At 46.7% G+C, this 19,972-nt stretch overlaps 1 protein-coding gene across 3 annotated transcripts in view; it reads right to left on the bottom strand.

Annotated features, from left to right (window-relative positions):
• Positions 1 to 19,575, bottom strand: part of ATE1 (arginyltransferase 1) — a 98,261-nt gene extending 78,686 nt beyond the window's left edge. Inside the window, exons 1-7 of one of the 3 annotated variants that reach the window (XM_064144239.1) lie at positions 19,445 to 19,575; positions 16,999 to 17,062; positions 16,609 to 16,671; positions 15,182 to 15,285; positions 13,734 to 14,024; positions 8,723 to 8,955; positions 5,894 to 6,022 (exon numbers count right to left, since the gene is read on the bottom strand). In XM_064144239.1, coding sequence (XP_064000309.1) covers positions 5,894 to 6,022; positions 8,723 to 8,955; positions 13,734 to 14,024; positions 15,182 to 15,285; positions 16,609 to 16,671; positions 16,999 to 17,062; positions 19,445 to 19,532 — 972 coding nt within the window. In that variant the 5' untranslated portion in view covers positions 19,533 to 19,575. Of the gene's footprint in view, positions 1 to 5,893; positions 6,023 to 7,026; positions 7,156 to 8,722; positions 8,956 to 13,733; positions 14,025 to 15,181; positions 15,286 to 16,608; positions 16,672 to 16,998; positions 17,063 to 19,040; positions 19,250 to 19,444 lie in introns of those variants that run through there. The other 2 variants (XM_064144236.1, XM_064144237.1) reach the window with 2 other exon arrangements.
• Positions 19,576 to 19,972: the final 397 nt, after the last annotated feature.

Below are 19,972 nucleotides of genomic sequence, written 5' to 3'. Positions count from 1 at the left end.
TGCTTATGTCTTGCCTCATTCAGAAGCTATTTACACTTGACAATCTGCTGAGGTTCCCCCTAATTCTTCTGGCTTATCCCAACAGCTCCTTTGAAGAGAAGAGAACCTCTGTGACTGAAACAGAAGCAGGCTGTGCATTTCACACAGCAGCCTAAAAGGGTTTGTGCTCCCACAGAGAGAAAATGAAAACTCAGTTCTTCCATAGCCAGTGTGATGAAGCAACCTTTAATTAGAAAATCATTTATTGTGTTTTCCCTCAGGACACCAATTAAAGTCAACAAAAATATGCTGACATAAACGCTCTTAGGTGCCAGCAGCCTTGCGTAACATCGGTACTTGCCTGAACTCTGAAACACAGAGACAAGCAGGTTGTAGAACCATAGAATCAGTCAGGGTTGGAAAGGACCAAAGGATCAGGCAGTTCCAAACCCTCTGCTATGGGCAGGGACAACTCATACTAGATCAGGCTGGCCACAGCCTCAGCCAGCCTGGCCTTAAACACCTCCGGGAATGAGGCTTCCACCACCTCCCTGAGCAACCCATTCCAGGCTCTCACCACCCTCATGCTGCAGAACTTCCACCTAACATCCAGGCTGAATCTACCCATTTCCATCTTTGTTCCATTCACAGTGAGTTTGGAAGATGAAAACCTCCAACAGCTGACCCAGGTTTTTTGAGAAGGTTGAGCACATTTCCAAGGGAAGTTCAGTTTACACCAGACCCACTGAGAGAAAAGGCCACGTCCTGAGTTCTGCCTGTGCAGAAAAGAAGTTGCAGCTTTCATGTCAAGACATAAACAGAGTTGATTTTTTTCCATTTGCAAGCTGAAGTGATTTTAATTCCAGGAGCAAGAAGATACTCAAAATTGTTCCTGGAACATTAACTTCTTTGGCAGCTGCCAAAACCACCTCTACCTCACCAAATTCTCTACTTGCCGAGGAGAGCAATGCTGCAGAGAGTGATGATGCTTCCCCAGCAAAGGCAAGTTCTGTCAGCAGAGGGGTACCAGCAGCTCTGGGGCTTTGAAGAAACAATGTACTCTGCTTTTTATAACCACAAAGTCACTGCCTCAGCCAGCAACCAATACTCTGTCACCAAAAGGCACCTGGGGGGTTCTAACTGACAAGCAGGTGAATAGGAGCCAGCAGTGTGCTTAGGTGGCCCAGAAGGCCAATGGCAGCCTGGCTGGGATTAGAAATGCTGTGACCAGCAGGAGCAGGGAGGTGATTGTCCCCTTGGACGCTGCTCTGGGGAGGCCTCACCTCGAGTGTTGTGTTCAGTTTTGGGCATCTCAATACAAGAGAGATGTGGAGGTGCTGGAGCAGGTCGAGAGGAGGGCAAGGAAGATAGGGAAGGGCCTGGAGAATAAATCTGATGAAAAGCAACTGCAGGAGCTGGGGATGTTTAGTTTGAAAAGAAGGAGGCTGAGGGCAGATCTCATTGCTGTCTACAGCTACCTAAAGGGACCTTGTGGAGAGGTTGGTGCTGGTCTCTTCTCACAGTAATTGGAGACAGAACAAGAGAGAATGGCCTCAAGCTGCCACTGGGTAGGTTTAGACTGGGCATTAGGAAACATTTTTTCATTGAAAGAGTGGTCAGACATTGGAATGGGCTGCCCAGGGAGGTGGTGGAGTCACCAACCTTGAAACACACCCAAGGTTGCTCAGGTGTGGTGCTTAGAGATACGGTTTAGGGTGCACCTTGCAGAGTAGGGTTGATCCTGACGGTCTTTTCCAACCTGCACATTTCTGTGGCTCTGTGAAAACATCACAGGATCCTCCCCAGCAAGACCTCAAACCAGACTCTTTTTTATGAGCACAGGCTGTTCTTAGTGCCAATGCAGTCTCCATCAGAGATGCTGCAGAAGAGAATACAGGAAAAAGAGGCAACTGAAAAAGACCTGTGCTATGGGAGGGCACTAAAACACCAGCTATCATAGGGCTCCAAGTGGAACTACCCAGCCTGCTCAGCAGGTCAAACACATCTTTGGTGTCAAGTATTCCACAGATTCCCTGTCCTGAAAATACTCCATTGCCTTTTCTCATCAAACCTGGATGAAAAGACTTTCCTGTCTATTGCCTAGGTGCAAAATGAAGGCCTTCTTTCCACATTCACTGAGCAATCACCAGCTTCAAGGTTCACATAACCTTTTGTTACTTTTGGGAACTGGCTTGCAGAGCTTTCCTCTTCACTGTTAACTTCCAAATAACCACCAAAATTCTCAATCCATTCCTAAAACTGCTTTTTAACATCATCAGGTTAATATTAACTGGTCTAATACAGGCAGGCAGTGTATTGTAACACCAATAATACACTCCAAAACCAGTTGTTAATGTGTTCCATAACAATTTTTGTTGGATTTTGGATTTAAATCTATAGGCAGCTTTCTGAATACAAAGTGGTCAGATCAAATGAAACACTTCTCCTAAACTGGAAACTCTGCAAGCACAGAAGCGTGCAGGGCTGTGCCTGCAAAGGTGCTTCAGCCCCCACAGACAGCTATATTAGCTTGTACAGATTAAAAGCTAGATTGAATTTTTAGATGCAAAATAAGGGAAAAAAACCCCAAACCACATTCCTGGATGTTTGCCAGTTGAAAGCCCAAAGCAGACTTGTTAATATCCTGATAAAAAGCCCTGTGTATAGCAACAGAGTTTCTTTTAAGGAGCTGCTTGGCTCCGTAATGTCTGTATGATATATTAAAAAGTCTGAAGAAATGGAAGGAGAGAAAGTTTGAGGCCTTTTGAATATCATTTTCCAACCTTCCCCTTAATAACTTATAGAATCAGTCAGGGTTGGAAGGGACCACAAGGATTATCTAGTTCCAACCCCCCCATAGGGTGATCCCTAACTGAGCTAAAACTTAGATCAGTTTTACCTTACTTGGTGTCTATTACTTTTAAAAGCAACTTAGATCATTCTTCTCCTGGACTCAGTATTAAAATAAAAGAGGCTTCTAATTTATAACAAAATAGATTTTATGTAAAGTATTCTTCCTGCAGAGGGGCAAACATTTAACACTTTTAAGTGGCTGAGCTTTAATGCCCAATAATTGTGATAGACCTTCTTAGTCAGACAGTCACATGAAGACACAAGATAACTTACTAGTGCTAAAGAAGGACCTAAATTTAAGCTCATCAGCATGGGATTGAGTTTTAACATCTACTAGAAGCTTCAGAGAGGGTCTTAAGTCTCCCCTGGAATATTGCACTATGTCTGCACAAACCTGGTGCCAGAGAAAGAGAAAATAAAGGCAGAGCAGGGAAACACCTAAAGCAAGTAAGAAGCAAAAAGAAGAGGACTAAGATTTGTCAGACTATGAGCAGTGAACAGAAATCCATCATCTCCCTCCTCAACAGCAAACCTCATGGTAGACTTTGCACCTAAAGATGGTGAAAACCTGACCTGTCTTTAAGGGATCTTTCCTTCTCTACATTCCCTCTGTTAAAACACAAAGTTCCATGGCTGCATAAAGCCACCAAACCCAAGCTGCCACCAAACCCTGCGCTCTGCCCTGATGCAGAGATTGAACTGAGAGTTAACTGCAACTCAAAACTTCTCTACAAGCAGCCCCAACGATTTTGGCCTTGACTCTTCATGATGCAGTGATTGTATTACTAAAAATCCATAATTCCCCATGAGGAACAAGGAAGTCCATGAAGTTCTTAGCAGCCTGTCTGCAGCCAGGCTCGCAGAGCAGATGCATGGTGGATTAGAGCTGTATCTAAGCATTAAGGCTGCAATCCATTCCAATCAAGGTAGACAGACACATCAAGTCCCTGATCAGACTGGGTAATACCTGGTACAAGGCTAGGAAAGAGCTCAATCCTTCCTGGCACATTCCCAAGTTTTACATTGTTATAATTAATCCAGTTTGAGACAGTCATTATGCAAAGGGCACAGACCACTGCTTACTGTTCTAAGTCCTATCATTTTACAAAACAAAGTGTACAGTAGCAGCACAGAGACCTCACAGCAAAGGCTCTCCTTACATTCTTGAACTTCAGCCAGAGATGATTCTATAGGGTTATTATTTTACATGGAGAGCAGCCACAGCTCACTAGGTACTACTCTGAGGAGCAGAGAATCCTTTGGTTTGGAAAAGCCCTTTAAGATCATTCAGTCCAACCCTTCTCTAACTCTTCCAAGGCTGGTGCTAAAGCATGGACCTCAGCACCACATCTCTGTGGCTCTGAAACACCTCCAAGGATGGGGATATAACTGCCCTGGGCAGCTTGTGCCAGGGTTAAGAACCCTTTCAGAGAAGAAGTTTCTTCTAATATCCCCTGGGCAGCCTGTGCCAGGGTTTGAGAACCCTTTCAGAGAAGAAGTTTCTTCTGATATCCCCTGGGCAGCCTGTGTCAGGGTTTGAGAACCCTTTCAGAGAAGAAGTTTCTTCTGATATCCCCTGGGCAGCCTGTGTCAGGGTTTGAGAACCCTTTCAGAGAAGAAGTTTCTTCTAATATCCAACCTAAACCTCCCCTGGGGCAACTCAAAGCCACTTCCTCTCGTCCTGCCTCTTTGTACAAGGGGGAAGAGACTAACACCCACTCACTCCAACCTCCCTTTAGGTAGCAGTAGAGAGTGAGAAGGTCTCCTCTCAGCCTCCTTTTCTCTAAGCTAAAACAACCCCAGGTCCCTCAGCTGCTTCTCACCAGCCCTGTTCTCCAGACCCCTTCCCAGCTTCACTGCTCATCTTTGGACTCTCTCTACTTCCTCAATGTCTTTCTTGCAGTGAGGTACTCAAAGCTGAACCCAGTACTCAAGGCATGGCCTCCCCAGTGCTGACTGGGGATGCTTAATACTGAAGTTTGATATCAGTGAAGTTACTCATTTGAAGAAGATGAAAATGGCAGACCTTAAGTAGCAGGTTCATTAATTCTGCTAATAAAAATGTTGTGCCACCTGCCAGAGAAATGCAGAACTGCTGCTTGTTCAGAACCCCATGAGCAGTTCCTGTTTCTTTTTTCACATCCTAGATTAGGATTAGCATCCTGTAAACACCATTTGGAAAGCAGACTTTTCCTCACATGCAACATACTCTGGCTGCACCTCAGGCAACCAGCTGGTGGGAATATTTTTTGTACTGTTTCTACTGGAATGATGAGTTCTAGCTGAGAGCTTTGCTTAGCAATGAAATGTGAATAAAAGAGAGATTTTTAAAACCTTCACCTGGTAAAGGTAAAACCTCAAAAAAACAAAAAAAAAAGAAAAAGGCAGAAATGTGTAACAGGTACCCAAACAGCTTTAAAGCAGAAAGATTTTTGCACTTCCACATGATTATCCACCCCCTTTCCAGCCCCAGAACTCCTTCCAAATCATAGAATCGCAGAATCAGTCAGGGTTGGAAGGGACCACAAGGACCATCCAGTTCCAACCCCTCTGCCACGGGCACCTCACACTAGATCAGGCTATCCAGAGCCTCAGCCTGGCCTTAAACACCTTCAGGGATGAGACTTCTGCCACCTCCCTGGGCAACCCCTTCCAGGCTCTCACCACCCTCATGCTGAACAACTTCTTCCTAACCTCCAGTCTGAATCTACCCATTTCCAGCTTTGTTCCATTCCCCCCAGCCCTATCACTCCCTGACATGCTAAAAAGTCCCTCCCCAGCTTTCTTGTAGTCCCCTTAAGACACTGAAAGAATCATGAACAAATACTGAACTCATTATTAGCATCAGCTTGCTAGTCATGATGGTGCATAACCTCCCTCTCTTTGGCTCAGATTTCCCTGGGCTGAAGCCTGCACCAAAAGCTTGCTAAAACCCACAAACCTTTCCTTCCCAATTCCAGCATTTGCTGTTTAGCCCCACTCTAACAGACTCCCTTTGCCACCACTGGAGTGTGCATTACCCAAGCAGTGTTAGCAGAAAGGTGCATGCAGCAAACTGTACCTCATTTTCTCCACACTCTGAAGGTGTATCCTTGTGTACAGCCATCTGATACTTGGCAAATAAAGTGGCTGACTGGTTGAAGGATGATTTGAACTGGGGGTCCTCAAAGGAGACAGGTACTAACCTCACCTTCAGAGCAAGGGAAATACAAGCATACTGTATTGAGTGTGTATCATCAGGTAATATGCTTCTGAAGGTAAGGCTAGTGAAAGATCTCCTCCTATCCACTTCAAAGCCTCTGAAAATCAGTTTTCCACTTTAAACATGGTAACAAAACAATCCTCCTAGAGGGGGAAGGCTGACAACTGACAGCAAGCTCACACTGACTGTGGATGCTTTCAGTAGTGAATTCTGTAACACTAGAACACTCCAAGGTACCACTGCAGTCAGCCTGTTTTGTGATCCAGGCATGGATCAGGTCAGCTACAGATGTTATGTTCATTGTACAAACTGATGGACATTCATTTTAGAGGCATATGACTGACTGCCCCAGTTCAGCAATTACAGATTCTTGTTACACCTACTTATTCTCCAACCTCCTGCATCCTTTTCTTCACAGTATTAGAGAGCTAACATGTCTGACAGTTAACTACTACTCCTTGTAAGGATCAGCAGCATGTAACGAGGTGTAATTTAGGTGGGCCACTTCTTGAAGGGCTTATATTGAAAGTGAAGAGGTTTACAGAACTCCTGTGAACCTGAAACCAAGTTTCCATGTGTGATAAATACCTACTCACACACTGACCCTAAGCATGTCAGCTCCTCCTCATGGAAGCATTCAAAGCAAAGCCATGAGATCAGTTACCAGGGTAAGTGTTCAGCTGGTTTGAGCTCTTGTGAGATTTCTCTTTGCAAAGCCCACAACATCCCTCTGAAAAGCCTCATCCTCTTCCTTACTCAACAGCACAACCATTTCACTTTCCTGTCTGCAATTCAGACCAATTATTTGTGGCACTTCCAAAGAAATATCAGAAGAGTTTGCACTTTCAGGACGTTGATTTTATTTGATGCAGTGTTTTACACGCTCCTGGCTGTACAGTGGATATAAAATCCACATTTGCCTCTCCTAGGAACAAGGCACAAGAAATGGAGGGGAAGCTGAGCTTTAAACAAAATTCATTTGGCCTCCTGACCTGATTTATAGTTGGTTTATCAGGTGGGTCCTTGTGAACAACCATCTGGTAACGTTTATAGACCTGGTAAGACTCCTGAAATGTGGCTTTGAACTGTGAACTTGGTGGAGATGATCTCACCACCCTCACCTTCAGAAGAAGTTAAACACATTTATTATTACAGTACCAAGCAACAACTTTATATTTACACATATGCAAACATCACAACAGAGAGAAATTCTACCTTCCTGCACAATTAATACTGGACAACTCCTAGGCTCAATTTAGCCTGAGGAAGGCTTTTTAGATTTACACTGAGCAACAGGCAAGGTTTTCAAACTCCAAACCAGGACAAAATGCCTACAGAAGAATTACACAAACAGCATTCAGCAAATACCCATAAACAGGACAGAGAGCAACAACTGAAAGCACTTTCTGTGCTTTTGAAAATCATCTCTGGTAGTTTCACACTGTGCTGAGAACCACTTGAAGGATCCATGTGTTTGCAAGCCTCCTCTGTGCTCTTCAGATAAAGAATGGGGTTTATTGCAATAATCCCAAGAGGATTTCCAGGTATTTTTCAGATTGAAAAAGGAAGAGGAAGCAATGTTTCCAGACTCAATTACGAGCCAATTACACTAGGAAGTTATCCAACTTCCCCACCAACATCCTTACACACCCAAAAATAATACAATTTATTCAAACAATCTCTAAATTAAAAATCCTTCTTAGCAAGCAATGGTTGTTTACTGACCAACATGAGCAACAATGCATTTCTTTACAGATATTTAAGGGCAGGTTGGTTTCAGGAAGCAGAAGCTTCTGAAGGGTTCTCTTTCCATAAATAATTCTGCTTTAAAAAGCCAAGACAATAATAAGATAAACCCAAAAGCTCACAAAAAGCTTTGTAAGCAGCAGCACAAAGACAGTTTGGGAAAACACTGCTGGGACCATCCTCCTTGTAATTCTCCCTGCATCTTTTAATGAGGATGTTCAGACAAAGCCATCAGAGCTCTGCACACAAAATCTGCAGAAGGTAGTGAGGTGGATCTGTTTTGTGGCTTCTGTTCACTTAATCAGGGTGATTTTTTTAAGTCCTCCCTTCCTACCTCTTTGAATCATTTCCAAAAGAATATATAAACCTCAAACATCACTGAAAACCCCTAACTAGAGACAAATACTTCTCTTCAAACAGTCTTCCAAAGGTTTCTATCATTAACAAATGTAAGAAAGATAATGGCAACCAGCACATTAAAGTCATATTTTCTCCCATTACTTTTGCAGCTTCCAAAAGATATCAGCACACATTAACCACACTGATAAAGAGAAGCTCTCTGCTTCTCTCTTTAATGTTATGAGCAGCCACTGATTTCCTGCCCAGGATCATTAGCATAGATAGCTTAAGTATTTATATACTGCAGAACTAACTACTGAATCTCCCTCATCATTCGCCACTCTGGTAATTCCAAGCCTTTCAAGTCACACTGTATGAAATCAATTTGCAAGTCCTGCTCTCTGCCAGGACTGACTGCAAGAGCAAGACTACCCTCTTGTGGTTACACCAAGCTCAGCTAGCTGAGGCACTGCTAGATACACTTCCAGATTTAAACTAGAACCATTCCATGAAGTCACAGATGCCAAACATTGCAGAAGTTCAAAAACTCCTTAACCAGACTCTTCCTTAACTTGCCTCCAACAACAGCAAATAAGACCTTACCTCTAATTTGTGTCGTGCATCATCAGGCAAAGAGACAAAAATGAAGTCTTCCATGCTTTTAGGCTGGTTTGGTTTAGATTTAGAGTTTTGCAAGAGGGAAACTTGATCTCCTGCTTGAAGTTGAGAGCCTTCAGCTTTGCCCATCTGGTTCTGAAGGAGTTTCTGCAGTTTCCTCTCTTTCCGGATGTCCTTTGCTTTTCGACAGGGCGGCTTGCTCAGGTCAGCCCCTTTCCCTACAAGCACACAGGCAGAGACTTAAACCACCACATCTCACTGCAAAAAACTAGTCCTTACACAGCCACTGAGAAGAAAAGGCTAAAATGAGGATTAATTGCATTCTGCTCTGAACATAACATGGTCCTGCGCCTTCACAGATACCAACAGCACAGTTGCAGTGACTCTTCCTCCACAGCTGTTTAATGCAGCACAGGAACATTTATGACCACAACTCCACCTGAGCCAAGGATATATTGAAAACACTACAATGAAAAAGCTTCCAGAGAAGTCTCTCCTTAAATCATTCTGCCATGTCCCCCACTCCAAACTAAAGCACTGCATGGTCTGGTGATGCATTCCCTCTGAACTGTGATGGAATCGGCTCCGAACGCTGCAAGGAAAATAACACAACCACAAAATCTCACAGCCAAGTTCACAGAGCATTCTTCTATCACACTAAAAACCCAGGTGGCTACATAGCAGACTCCTGGAGAAGACACACACACACATAAAAGAAGAGTCATAGCATTAAATATGCAGAAAAGAGAGGAAGAGTAGAAAAAAACCTACTCCCACATAGGGACAGAGTCATGTATCTTATACAGAACCAGGACTGAAACAAATCTGATGACAAACTGCTGGAGCAGTGCTTTATGGCATTAGCCTGCTCCTGGAATCCCTGGATCTGAAAAGACACCTTGGCAACTTCTGGAAGATTGAGCTTTTCAAATGGGAAAGGAACCTGAAAGGTGAGGTGCTTCTACTTGAAGCATTAGGAAGATGACACATTTCCAACTGCTAATATTTATATGAAGTAAAGAAGAATCTAAACCCAGATTTAACTGTGGCTTATCCCACTTAACTCTCCTGAAGGCCTAGCAATTACATGGAAATTCTCTTTTCCAGAACTCCTATGAAAATTTAACTTTAGTTAAGAGTTTTCTTTCCCCCTCCTTATTCTTAGCAATAATTTATTAGCCAAACCTGACAAGTTTCTTGGTCTGCCCAGCTCAAGAGAGGCAGGGAAATACTACACAGTCCAACCAAGGGCTACACAGCTAATTAAGGGTCTGAAGGAAAGGCTGAGAGACTTGGGGCACTTGGTCCTGGAGAGGAGCTCTGATCACTGCTTATCAATATCTGAAGAGTGGAGGTCAAGAAGAAGGGGTCAGTCTCTTTTCAGTGGTGCCCTGTAACAGGACAAACAAACACAGGAGGTTCCACCTAAACATAAGGAAAAACTTCTTTGTTGTGAGGGTTAAAGAGCTCTGGAGCAGGCTGTCCAGAGAGGTTCTGGAGTCTCCTTCTCTGGAGACTTTCAAGGTCTGTCTGGATGTGTTCCTGTGTGGCCTGCCCTGCTTTGGCAGGGGGGATGAAGTAGATAATCTTCAGAGGTCCCTTCCAAGCTCCATCAGTCTAGGATTCTATCATTCCATGATTCTTGTCCTCTACCTAAACCTCACATTCTGGGATCCCTGCTTCACGCTGGACAAGAACAGCAGCAGCACCCTTCTGCAGACTGGCATGGTGAAAGCTCTGACATTTTAAGAGCTCCCTTGTGTTCAGTCACCTGCAAAGAACTGCAACCCCAGAGCCTGCATCAATCTGTATCAACAATACGAGGGGACACAGTCTCAAGTTGTCCCAGGGGAGGTCTAGGCTGGATATTAGGAGGAAGTTCTTCACAGAGAGAGTGATTGGCATTGGAATGGGCTGCCCAGGGAGGTGGTAGAGTTGCTGTCCCTGGAAATGTTCAAGAAAAGCCAGGATGAGGCACTTAGTGCCATGGTCCAGTTGACTGGATAGGGCTGGGTGCTAGGTTGGTCTGGACGAGCTTGAAGGTCTCCTCCACCCTGGCTGATTCACTGATTCTACAACCATGGAAACTGGCAAAGTGCTCTCCACTGGGATGAAATCTGAGTGTCAGTAAGGTTGTAACTATTCCTCCTCACCTGCACACCATACAGATTTGTAGTTTGTAAGTGCACTCCTCGGGCAAGCCATCAGCAAGCTCCCTGTGGCTCTCCCAGGGAAGCCCCAGACTAGGTTCTATGCAGACTCTGTGACAGCTGAAAGGCTGAGAACATCTCAAGGAGACAGAAAAGCAGCTAATATCATTTGGACACTCTGCAGCTACTCTACAGCTGCACTAACAGACTTAGAGAATCACAGAATGGTTTAGGTTGGAAGGGACCTCAAAGCTCATCCAGTTCCAGCCCCCTGCCATAGGCAGGGACACCTCCCACTAGAAGAGCCTCATCCAGCCTGACCTTGGGCAACTTTATGACTGAGTGTTCTTCTCTCTCAGACAAGGCCTATGAGCATTTGTTTCATCCACACAACTAAAATTATTCACCACAAAAGGGCAAATACTATGAGGAAGTTCCAGATATTATCATAGAATATCACAGAATCAACCAGGTTGGAAGAGACCTCCAAGATCATCCAGTCCAACCTATCACCCAGCCCCATCCAGTCAACTGTGACCTGTCCATGGGCAAAGGAGTCAGGGGAAGAGTTTATTTAAAATGCTCATAATCCATTTGATGGATAAGCACTTCAGCTCTGCCTGGACCTGTTTCATGTCTCCTATCTTCTATAAGCTGTAAGTTAGGAAGGAAAGCTTCTTAAAACCATGACTGTGCACACAGACATAAGCAAACCTTCCTTTTTATCTGAAACTGTGCAGAAACAGCCCATTATTCCTGCAGGACAATGACCTGTTCTGTTTATAAAGGAATGAAAACACAATTAAACTATCTTACTATGGACTAAAGTCTGCATTTTCCACCAGCAAAACTAAACAATCTGTGTGGAACATTTTAAACTGAAGCTGACCTGTGACACCACCAACTCTGAAAAAATAAAACTCAACTCATGGTGAATTCAGCGAATTTTCTGATGCATTCAGTATTGAATTGAGCCAGCAGTGTGCCCAGGTGGCCAGGAGAGCCAATGGCATCCTGGCCTGGGTCAGGAACAGTGTGGCCAGTAGGACAAGTGAGGTTATTTTTCCCCTGTACTTAGCACTTGTCAGCCTACACCTTGAGTGCTGTGTCCAGTTCTGGGCTCCTCAAATCAAAAGAGATGTTGAGGTGCTGGACCATGTCCAGAGAAGGGCAGCAAGGCTGGTGAGGGGGCAGGAGCACAGCCCTGTGAGGAGAGGCTGAGGGAGCTGGGGGTGTGCAGCCTGCAGAAGAGGAGGCTCAGGGCAGAGCTCACTGCTGTACAAAAGTACTTGAAGGAAGGTTGTAGCCAAGTAGGGGTTGATCTCTTCTGCCAGGCAACCAGCAACAGAACAAGGGGACACAGTCTCAAGCTGTGCCAAGGGAGGTCTAAGAATGGATGTCAGGAGGAAGTTCTTCACAAAGAGAGTGATTGGCATTGGAATGGGCTGCCCAGGGAGGTGGTGGAGTGGTCATCCCTGGAGGTGCTCAAGCAAAGCCTGGATGAGGCACTCAGTGCCATGGTCTGGTTGATTGGCTAGGGCTGGGTGCTAGGTTGGGCTCAATGATCTTGGAGGCATCTTCCAACCTGTTTGGTTCTGCGATTCTATGAATTTTTCTATTTCATTTAAAACTCCCAGGGAGAAAAAAGCACATTCATGCTGCATTTATCCTCTCTGTTTTCTGAAACACACTACAATGATTCCAGCTTTTTTTTAAACTGCATTTCCACTGTTTCAAGTTCTGCACAAGGTTATTTTTAATTCACCTGAAGCCCATACCTCATCCTTTTTAAATCAATATCTGGGTCACACTAATAAATTTACCCAGGACTGCCCTGTACTGTCAGTATCTTCTTCATTGGCTTCACATAACCCAGAGGCTGTCATTTCTTATTTCACAACCAAGAGGGTTTTGCAAATTGGCACAGCAATTAAGTGACATGATCTATGCAAGGGCTGGAAAAGCTTTTATTCCTCACAGAATTGTCAGGGTTGGAAAGGACCAAAGGATCATCCAGTTCCAACTCCCTGCCATGGGCAGGAACACCTCACACTAGATCAGGCTGTCCAGAGCCTCAGCCAACCTGGCCTTAAACAGCTCCAGGGATGAGGCTTCCACCACCTCCTTGGGCAATCCCAGGGAGAAAGACAGCTGGGAAGGGACTTTTTAGGCTGTGAGGTAGTGATAGGACTGGGGGGAATGGCACAAAGCTAGAAACGGGTAGATTCAGACTGGAGGTTAGGAAGAAGTTCTTCAGCATAAGGATGATGAAAGCCTGGACCAGGGTGTCCAGGGAGGTGGTGGAAGCCTCATTCCTAGAGGTTGAATGAGGCTCTGGCCAGCCCGATCTAGTGTGAGGTGTCCCTGCCCAAAGCAGGGGAGTTGGAACTGGATGATCCTTGTGATCCCTTTCAGCCCTGACTGATTCTATGATTCTAACTATATCTCAAGCCTGAGTCACCACACTTTCCCTGGGGAAAGGAAAAGCTGCATGTCCACCATACTCTGCACACAGAAGCATTCCAAACTGGAAACTGGCCCAAATGTCTCCCAATAGTCAGTCACACTGACCTGATTTCTAACCAGATACATATTCTTAGGAACTAAACTAAAAAAAAAAATCAGTACATTAATATCCTGTTCAAAACAAAACAAAACAATGCAACTTCCAGGGAAACCTCAGAACACAACTAACACACAGCACCTCTCAATTCGTACACCAGAGGCTGGGATGAGCATAAGGAAGTAAAAGGAAGCAATTTTTGGTTTAGTAGGCACAGTAAAAGACATCAAGAACCTGTGAAATCAGGACAGCATATTCCAACCACTAACAGAAATGTGACTACCTGGCTTAGGTGGTGTGTGGCCAACTTTAGCCGAGTGTGAGGGCTCCCCAGGGACTGCTGTGTCTTCATCCACACGTGTCTGAGGACAGCTCGAGTCCACCTCTGGCACATTCACCTCTTCTTTTGTTTCTCCTGTGTCCTTATCTTCATTCTGCACCTTCTCTGTGTGACCCACGTTCTGTGTGATCCACTGACTCAAGGGATTCAGTTCAGACTGACTCAGGTGGGGTTCACTTCCATGTGCAAAATCACAGGCGACCACATCCTCTATATGGGAATCCATAGGCTCTTCTGGAAGCAATTAGAAACTGCATGAAGGAATTCCTCTCTGTAGAGCCACAGCTCAATTCACTTAACCCATTTCCAATTTTACAACAGTTTTCCAACAGGTAAAGTGATTGTTTTCCACACCTTGAAAACAGGAAGCTTGCTTTGTGACCCTTAAATCCCAGCACCAACTCATTTATGAGAAGAGTTTTGGTTTCTCCATTAAAACAAGGCAGTCAGCTCATCTCATGCCATAACTTCCAACAAACACCACCACAAAAAAATCAATTCCAAGAACCCTAACACAGAAGGGACAAATTGTAACGATTCAGAACCAGCCCAATTTCCACTATGAATCAGCAGTGGTTTGGTAGCAGCTGGTTTTGGTGTTTGATACGTGGGGTGTGACTATTCAGTCACCTGCAAATAAAATCTTTCCTCTCCTGCCTGTTCTTCCTTTGCTCTGCCATCCACTGTCCTGCTTAGTCCTCCCCAGATTTATCACTTTGGTGAGGGAAGTAAAAACAGGGTCTAATTCTCTACAGCTCCAAGCTAGAAGGTAAACATGTGCCCAAAGCAGGAGGCAAAAAGAAGGGGGTGTATGCAACAGGTAAGGAAAGACCTTACACACACCTTGGTCTCTGGGTTAGAGAGACCAAGCCATAAGGTGAAGACACAACCTACAAAGAAAAGCTAAAGTTTGTTGGGGTTGTTCATCCTGCAGAAGAAAAGGCTCTAGGGAAACCTTACAGCACTTAAAGGGACCTAAAAGAAAGATGGGGGTAATTTTTTTGGTAGGACCTGTTGCAAGAGGATAAGAGCTGATGGCTTTAAACTAAGAGAGAAGATTTAGATGGGATAGAAGAAAGAAATGTTTTACAGTGAGGGTGGTAAACCACCAGCACAGGTAGCCCAGAGGGGTGACATCCTGGTTTATGTTGAATGGGGCTCTGAGCAACCTGATCTAGTTGAAGACATCCCTGCTCACTGCAAGGCTGGTGAATGAGCTGACCTTTAAAGGTCTCCTTTCCAACCCAGAATACATCATGAACTTACCCAGCCCTTTATAAAGGGGTCTATAGACAAAACTCAAAGTGTATCAGCCATGTGATCACTCCAGCAGGTACCTGATCCTCCTTCCAAACACCAGCACTGCTTTTTGAGCACTAAGCATCTCTTACCTCCAGTCCCTGATCTCGAAACATCTCCTCTGGAAAGAAACTTCAACATTTTCTTCAGAACTTTCTTGTGAGATTTGGAGGTCTGAAAATGCAAAGCCTGGCACCTGAAGTAGGAAAGAGGGAAAGAAAGTAGGAAAGAGGGAAAGAAAGTAGGAAAGAGGGAAAGAAAGTAGGAAAGAGGGAAAGAAAGTAGGAAAGAGGGAAAGAAAGTAGGAAAGAGGGAAAGAAAGTAGGAAAGAGGGAAAGAAAGTAGGAAAGAGGGAAAGAAAGTAGGAAAGAGGGAAAGAAAGTAGGAAAGAGGGAAAGAAAGTAGGAAAGAGGGAAAGAAAGTAGGAAAGAGGGAAAGAAAGTAGGAAAGAGGGAAAGAAAGTAGGAAAGAGGGAAAGAAAGTAGGAAAGAGGGAAAGAAAGTAGGAAAGAAAGTCATTTCTTTTGTGAAACCTTATTTCAGAATCACTTGAAAATACTTACAGTAGGAACTATTACTTAAGTTTCCCTGTATGAAGGGGCATCAATGCTTGGGTTGTTAAAACAATGATGCCTTGTACTGCGTAAAATCATCCCTTATGGCATGCTTTGTGTGTGTGTGTGTCACTGAAACCACTACAATATGACTAAGTGACCTGAAGCACTGCCTCAAAAATGCTTTTCTAGGAAGCTAATACATTAGAATTGTTCACAGACACAGCAGTGGTACTAAATAACAGAATTATTTACATCTATCCAGCTTCTTTTACGTGGGCTACTAAAGCAGTGTTTGTGGGATACAGACCCACTGGGTCACCTGCAGGTAGTGAGTGAGCAATCACAGGAACCTTGTTTTAGATTATAACCCAGAAGCTATAAAGAAAGGGTACACAGCAGAATGCTTACAGCAGAACATCACAGAGCTCCTGATGTTGGAGAAGAGAAGGCTTCAAGGAGACCTTCCAGTCTCTGAAGGGGGCTACAGGAGGGCTGGAGAGAGACTATTGACAAGGTCTTGTAATGACAGGATGAGGAGGAATGGGTTTAAACTGGCAGAGGGGAGACTGGAACTGGATGTTAGGAAGAAGTTCTTTGCAATGAGGGTGGTGAGACACTGGCACAGGTTGCCAGGGAGGTTGTGCAACACAGAAACACGGAATGTGATCAAGATCACATTCTTTCATCCACAGCCTCCCTGGAAGTGTTCAAGGCCAGGCTGGATGAGGGCTTGAGTGACCTGTTGTAGTGTCCCTGCCTATGTCAAGGGGTTGGAACTGGACGAGCTTTGATGTCTCTTCCAACCTAAACCATTCTATGATGTACCCAGGTGCAAAGCCAACAGCATGTACCCAGTATTCAAACTATCACTGGAAGCAGATAAAACTTTTCCAGTATTTAAAGCAGCAAACATACCTGAAGTAGTCAAATCACTTTCCAGCAGTGTTATTTTGAGCTTCTTACCTTATTGTGTATTGAGGACAACACGTTTGGTTCATGATAGGTTTGTAGACATATTTTCCACTTCTAAAAATAGCAATAAAAAAAGATGCATTGATGTTTTTGTTGTTGTTGCTTATACTGCAAAGTCAATTAGCAACCTTTTTCAGTCAAAAACATTACATGAAAGTTCAGATCATAGAAAGTTCAGAAGCAAGTTCTTCGGTTTTCTGTCTAAAATAACCAAATCTTTTCCTGTTCAGCAGTCACACTACCAAAAAAAGTCACCAAGCACTGGACAAGCAGTTTCTCTTTCAAGGACTAACCACAAATAGCTAACTGTTTTCACAGACCATAAAGTGAAATCTGGATTCTGATTGCACCTAAGCTGATAAGGTAGCATTGTAAACTTACCTTCGCCATCCTCTGTCTATGAGGTCCTGGTAATCTTGAACTGTCATGGAGTGTGCCCACATGCCTGCAAGAAATATAGCAACTGCCCATAGCTATGCTTTCCAATACAGCTTCTACAGAAATACTACTGTAAAACAAAGTAGCTAATCATGACTTTCCAGCAGAGGCTTAGAATCATAGAATCAACCAGGTTGGAAGAGACCTCCAAGATCATCCAGGCCAACCTAGCACCCAGCCCTAACCAATCAACCAGACCATGGCACTAAGTGCCTCAGCCAGGCTTTTCTTGAAGACCCCCAGGGACGGTGCCTCCACCACCTCCCTGGGCAGCCCATTCCAATGCCAATCACTCACTCTGTGAAGAACTTCTTCCTAACATCCAGCCTATACCTACCCTGGCACAACTTGAGACTGTGTCCCCTTGTTCTATTGCTGGTTGCCTGGGAGAAGAGGCCACCCCCCACCTGGCTACAACCTCCCTTCAGGTAGTTGTAGACAGCAATGAGGTCCCCCCTGAGCCTCCTCTTCTCCAGGTTAAACAACCCCAACTCTCTCAGCCTCTCCTCATAGGATTTGTGCTCCAGGCCCCTCACCAGCTTTGTCACCCTTCTCTGAACACCTTCCAGCACCTCAACATCTCTCTTGAATCGAGGAGCCCAGAACTGGACACAGCACTCAAGGTGTGGCCTGACCAGTGCTGAGCACAGGGGCAGAATAACCTCCCTTGTCCTACTGGCCACACTGTTCCTGATGCAGGCCAGGATGCCACTGGCTCTCTTGGCCACCTGGGCACACTGCTGGCTCATCTTCAGCTTACTATCTACCAGCACCCCCAGGTCCCTTTCCTCCTGGCTGCTCTCCAGACACTCAGTCCCCAGCCTGCAGTGCTGCTTGGGGTTGTTGTGGCCAAAGTGCAGAACCCTGCACTTGGCCTTGTTAAATCTCATCCCCTTGGCCTCTGCCCACCCATCCAGCCTGCCCAGGTCCCTCTGCAGGGCTCTCCTACCTTCCAACAGATCAACACCTGCTCCTAGCTTGGTGTCATCTGCAAACTTACTGATGCTGGACTCAATGCCCTCGTCTCAAGGACGAGGCTTCTCAAGGACTCAGCATAATCCTAAGTGCCATAACTTACTGATTTCAATGCCCACATCAAGTGTAAAAGTAACCGAGCCCGATGTAAATCCTGAGATGCAATCAACTATATTGCTCTGACTAAAAACTTCACCCCTCCACCCGCTCCCTTTCTCAACAAAACGAAGTAAAACTGCTCCTTAACTTCATCAAAAACAGTCAGAAACGCTGGGCTAGACAAACTCTCTCCAGAGGGTCCGAAACTGACACGGACCAGTATCCAGCCACCGAACTGGCCTCTCCTCACCAGGGCCAAGGATGGTGCCACCTTCCCACCGAGCTGGGCCAAGAGGCGCTTGTCTGGCCACAGCTCCATAGCCTTCCAGCCTTGGCAGGCAGAGCAGCCGGGCTCTGAGCTGCAGATTAAGCCGGGCTGGAGCCGGAGGGTCAGGCAGGGCAGCGGCACCCGAAGGAAGGCTGCGCCGAGAGCTCCGGGCGTGATCCCAAGTGCCCCCCGAGTCAGGGCGCAGCCGCTGTGACAGGAGCGATCAAACACTCCACAAGGCTGTCCCGTTATTTGTGCTGGTTTGTGCTTGGTGGAGATGAACTCCTAAAGGCACAGACCCTGGAGCGAGGTCTCCTGCTGAGCCCACGGCCTCCGGCGGCCCCGGCCGCACACCACCCCCGCGTCTCTCTTCGCAGGCTGCTCCCCCGGAGCCCGGCGCTGCTCGGCCCCTTCCCTCCAGCCCACCGTGAGGGAGTTCGTGTACTCCCCGGAGGGCAGGGCAATGCCCGCTCTCGGCAGCACAGAGCCGAGAAGGGCGGAGGTTACCTCCGAACGGCCGCCTTCACCCGCAGGCCTTTCTCAGCTCGGAGCCGCCCTACAACCTCCCACCACCCCCTTCTCCGGTAGCGCCGGCGGGGCCGCTCGCAGCTCCTCTCCAGCCCGCCCTGCTCCCGAGCCGCACCGTGGGAGAGGTTGCCGGTCTCGCTCTTGCAGTAGCCGCAGCGGTAGCCATCCTCCCCGCCGAAGTATTCGACGATGCTCGCAGAGGTGCAGGCCGCCGCCATCTCCGCCGCTGCCCCCCTCGCCCTGCCCCGCTGCCGGGCTCAGGACAGGAGCCTGCCCGCCGCCTCGCCCGGCACCCCGGGGCTCCCGGAAACAGCCGCAGCCCCCGCCATCTTTGCTACGGGCAGCGCCCACAGGAAGCGGCGACCCCGGCATATTTAACGCGGGCAGCTGCTGCGCCTTCCCTTCACAGCCCGCCCCGCTCCTCCATCTTTAGTGAGGGCGGCGGCGCTCCCCCGCCCGCGGCTCCGGCCACAGCACCCGGCCGGACAGCCCCGTCCCGTCCCACCTCCTCCCGCTTACCGGCCGAGACTTTCCCCCGCTCCGACGCGCAGTAGCCGCAGCGGTAGCCCTCCTTCCAGCCCTTGTACTCCACCACGGCGGCAGGCATGGCGCCCGCCGGCCCCGCTCGCCGCTGCGTTCGACCCCGCAGCGCCCCGCCCGGTCACGACCCTGCCGCGGCGAAGCCGGGCGCAGGTTGCCGCCTTCAGCGGCGCGGGCAATGCCCGACCAGGCCTTCCCCCGTGGGCTACAGCCGCAGTCGCAATCAGTTTTCTTGACGAAGACTACCAAAACTACTGTGTGCAGTTCCGGAGCCCCCAACACAAGAAGGACATGGAACTGCTTGAGCCAGTCCAGAAGAGGCCACCAAGATGCTGAGAGGGCTGCAGCAGCTCTGCTCTGAGGACAGGCTGAGAGAGTTGGGACTCGGCAGCCTGGAGAAGGCTTGGAGGAGACCTTGGAGTGGCCTTCCAATATCTGAAGGGGGCTAGAGGAGGGCTGGGGAGGGACTACTGACAAGGTCTTGTAATGACAGAAAGAGGAGGAATG

This window comes from Pogoniulus pusillus, chromosome 6 (genome assembly GCF_015220805.1).
Source record: "Pogoniulus pusillus isolate bPogPus1 chromosome 6, bPogPus1.pri, whole genome shotgun sequence".
Taxonomy (NCBI): Eukaryota; Metazoa; Chordata; class Aves; order Piciformes; family Lybiidae; genus Pogoniulus; species Pogoniulus pusillus.
This window is presented reverse-complemented; position numbering and strand designations above follow the sequence as displayed.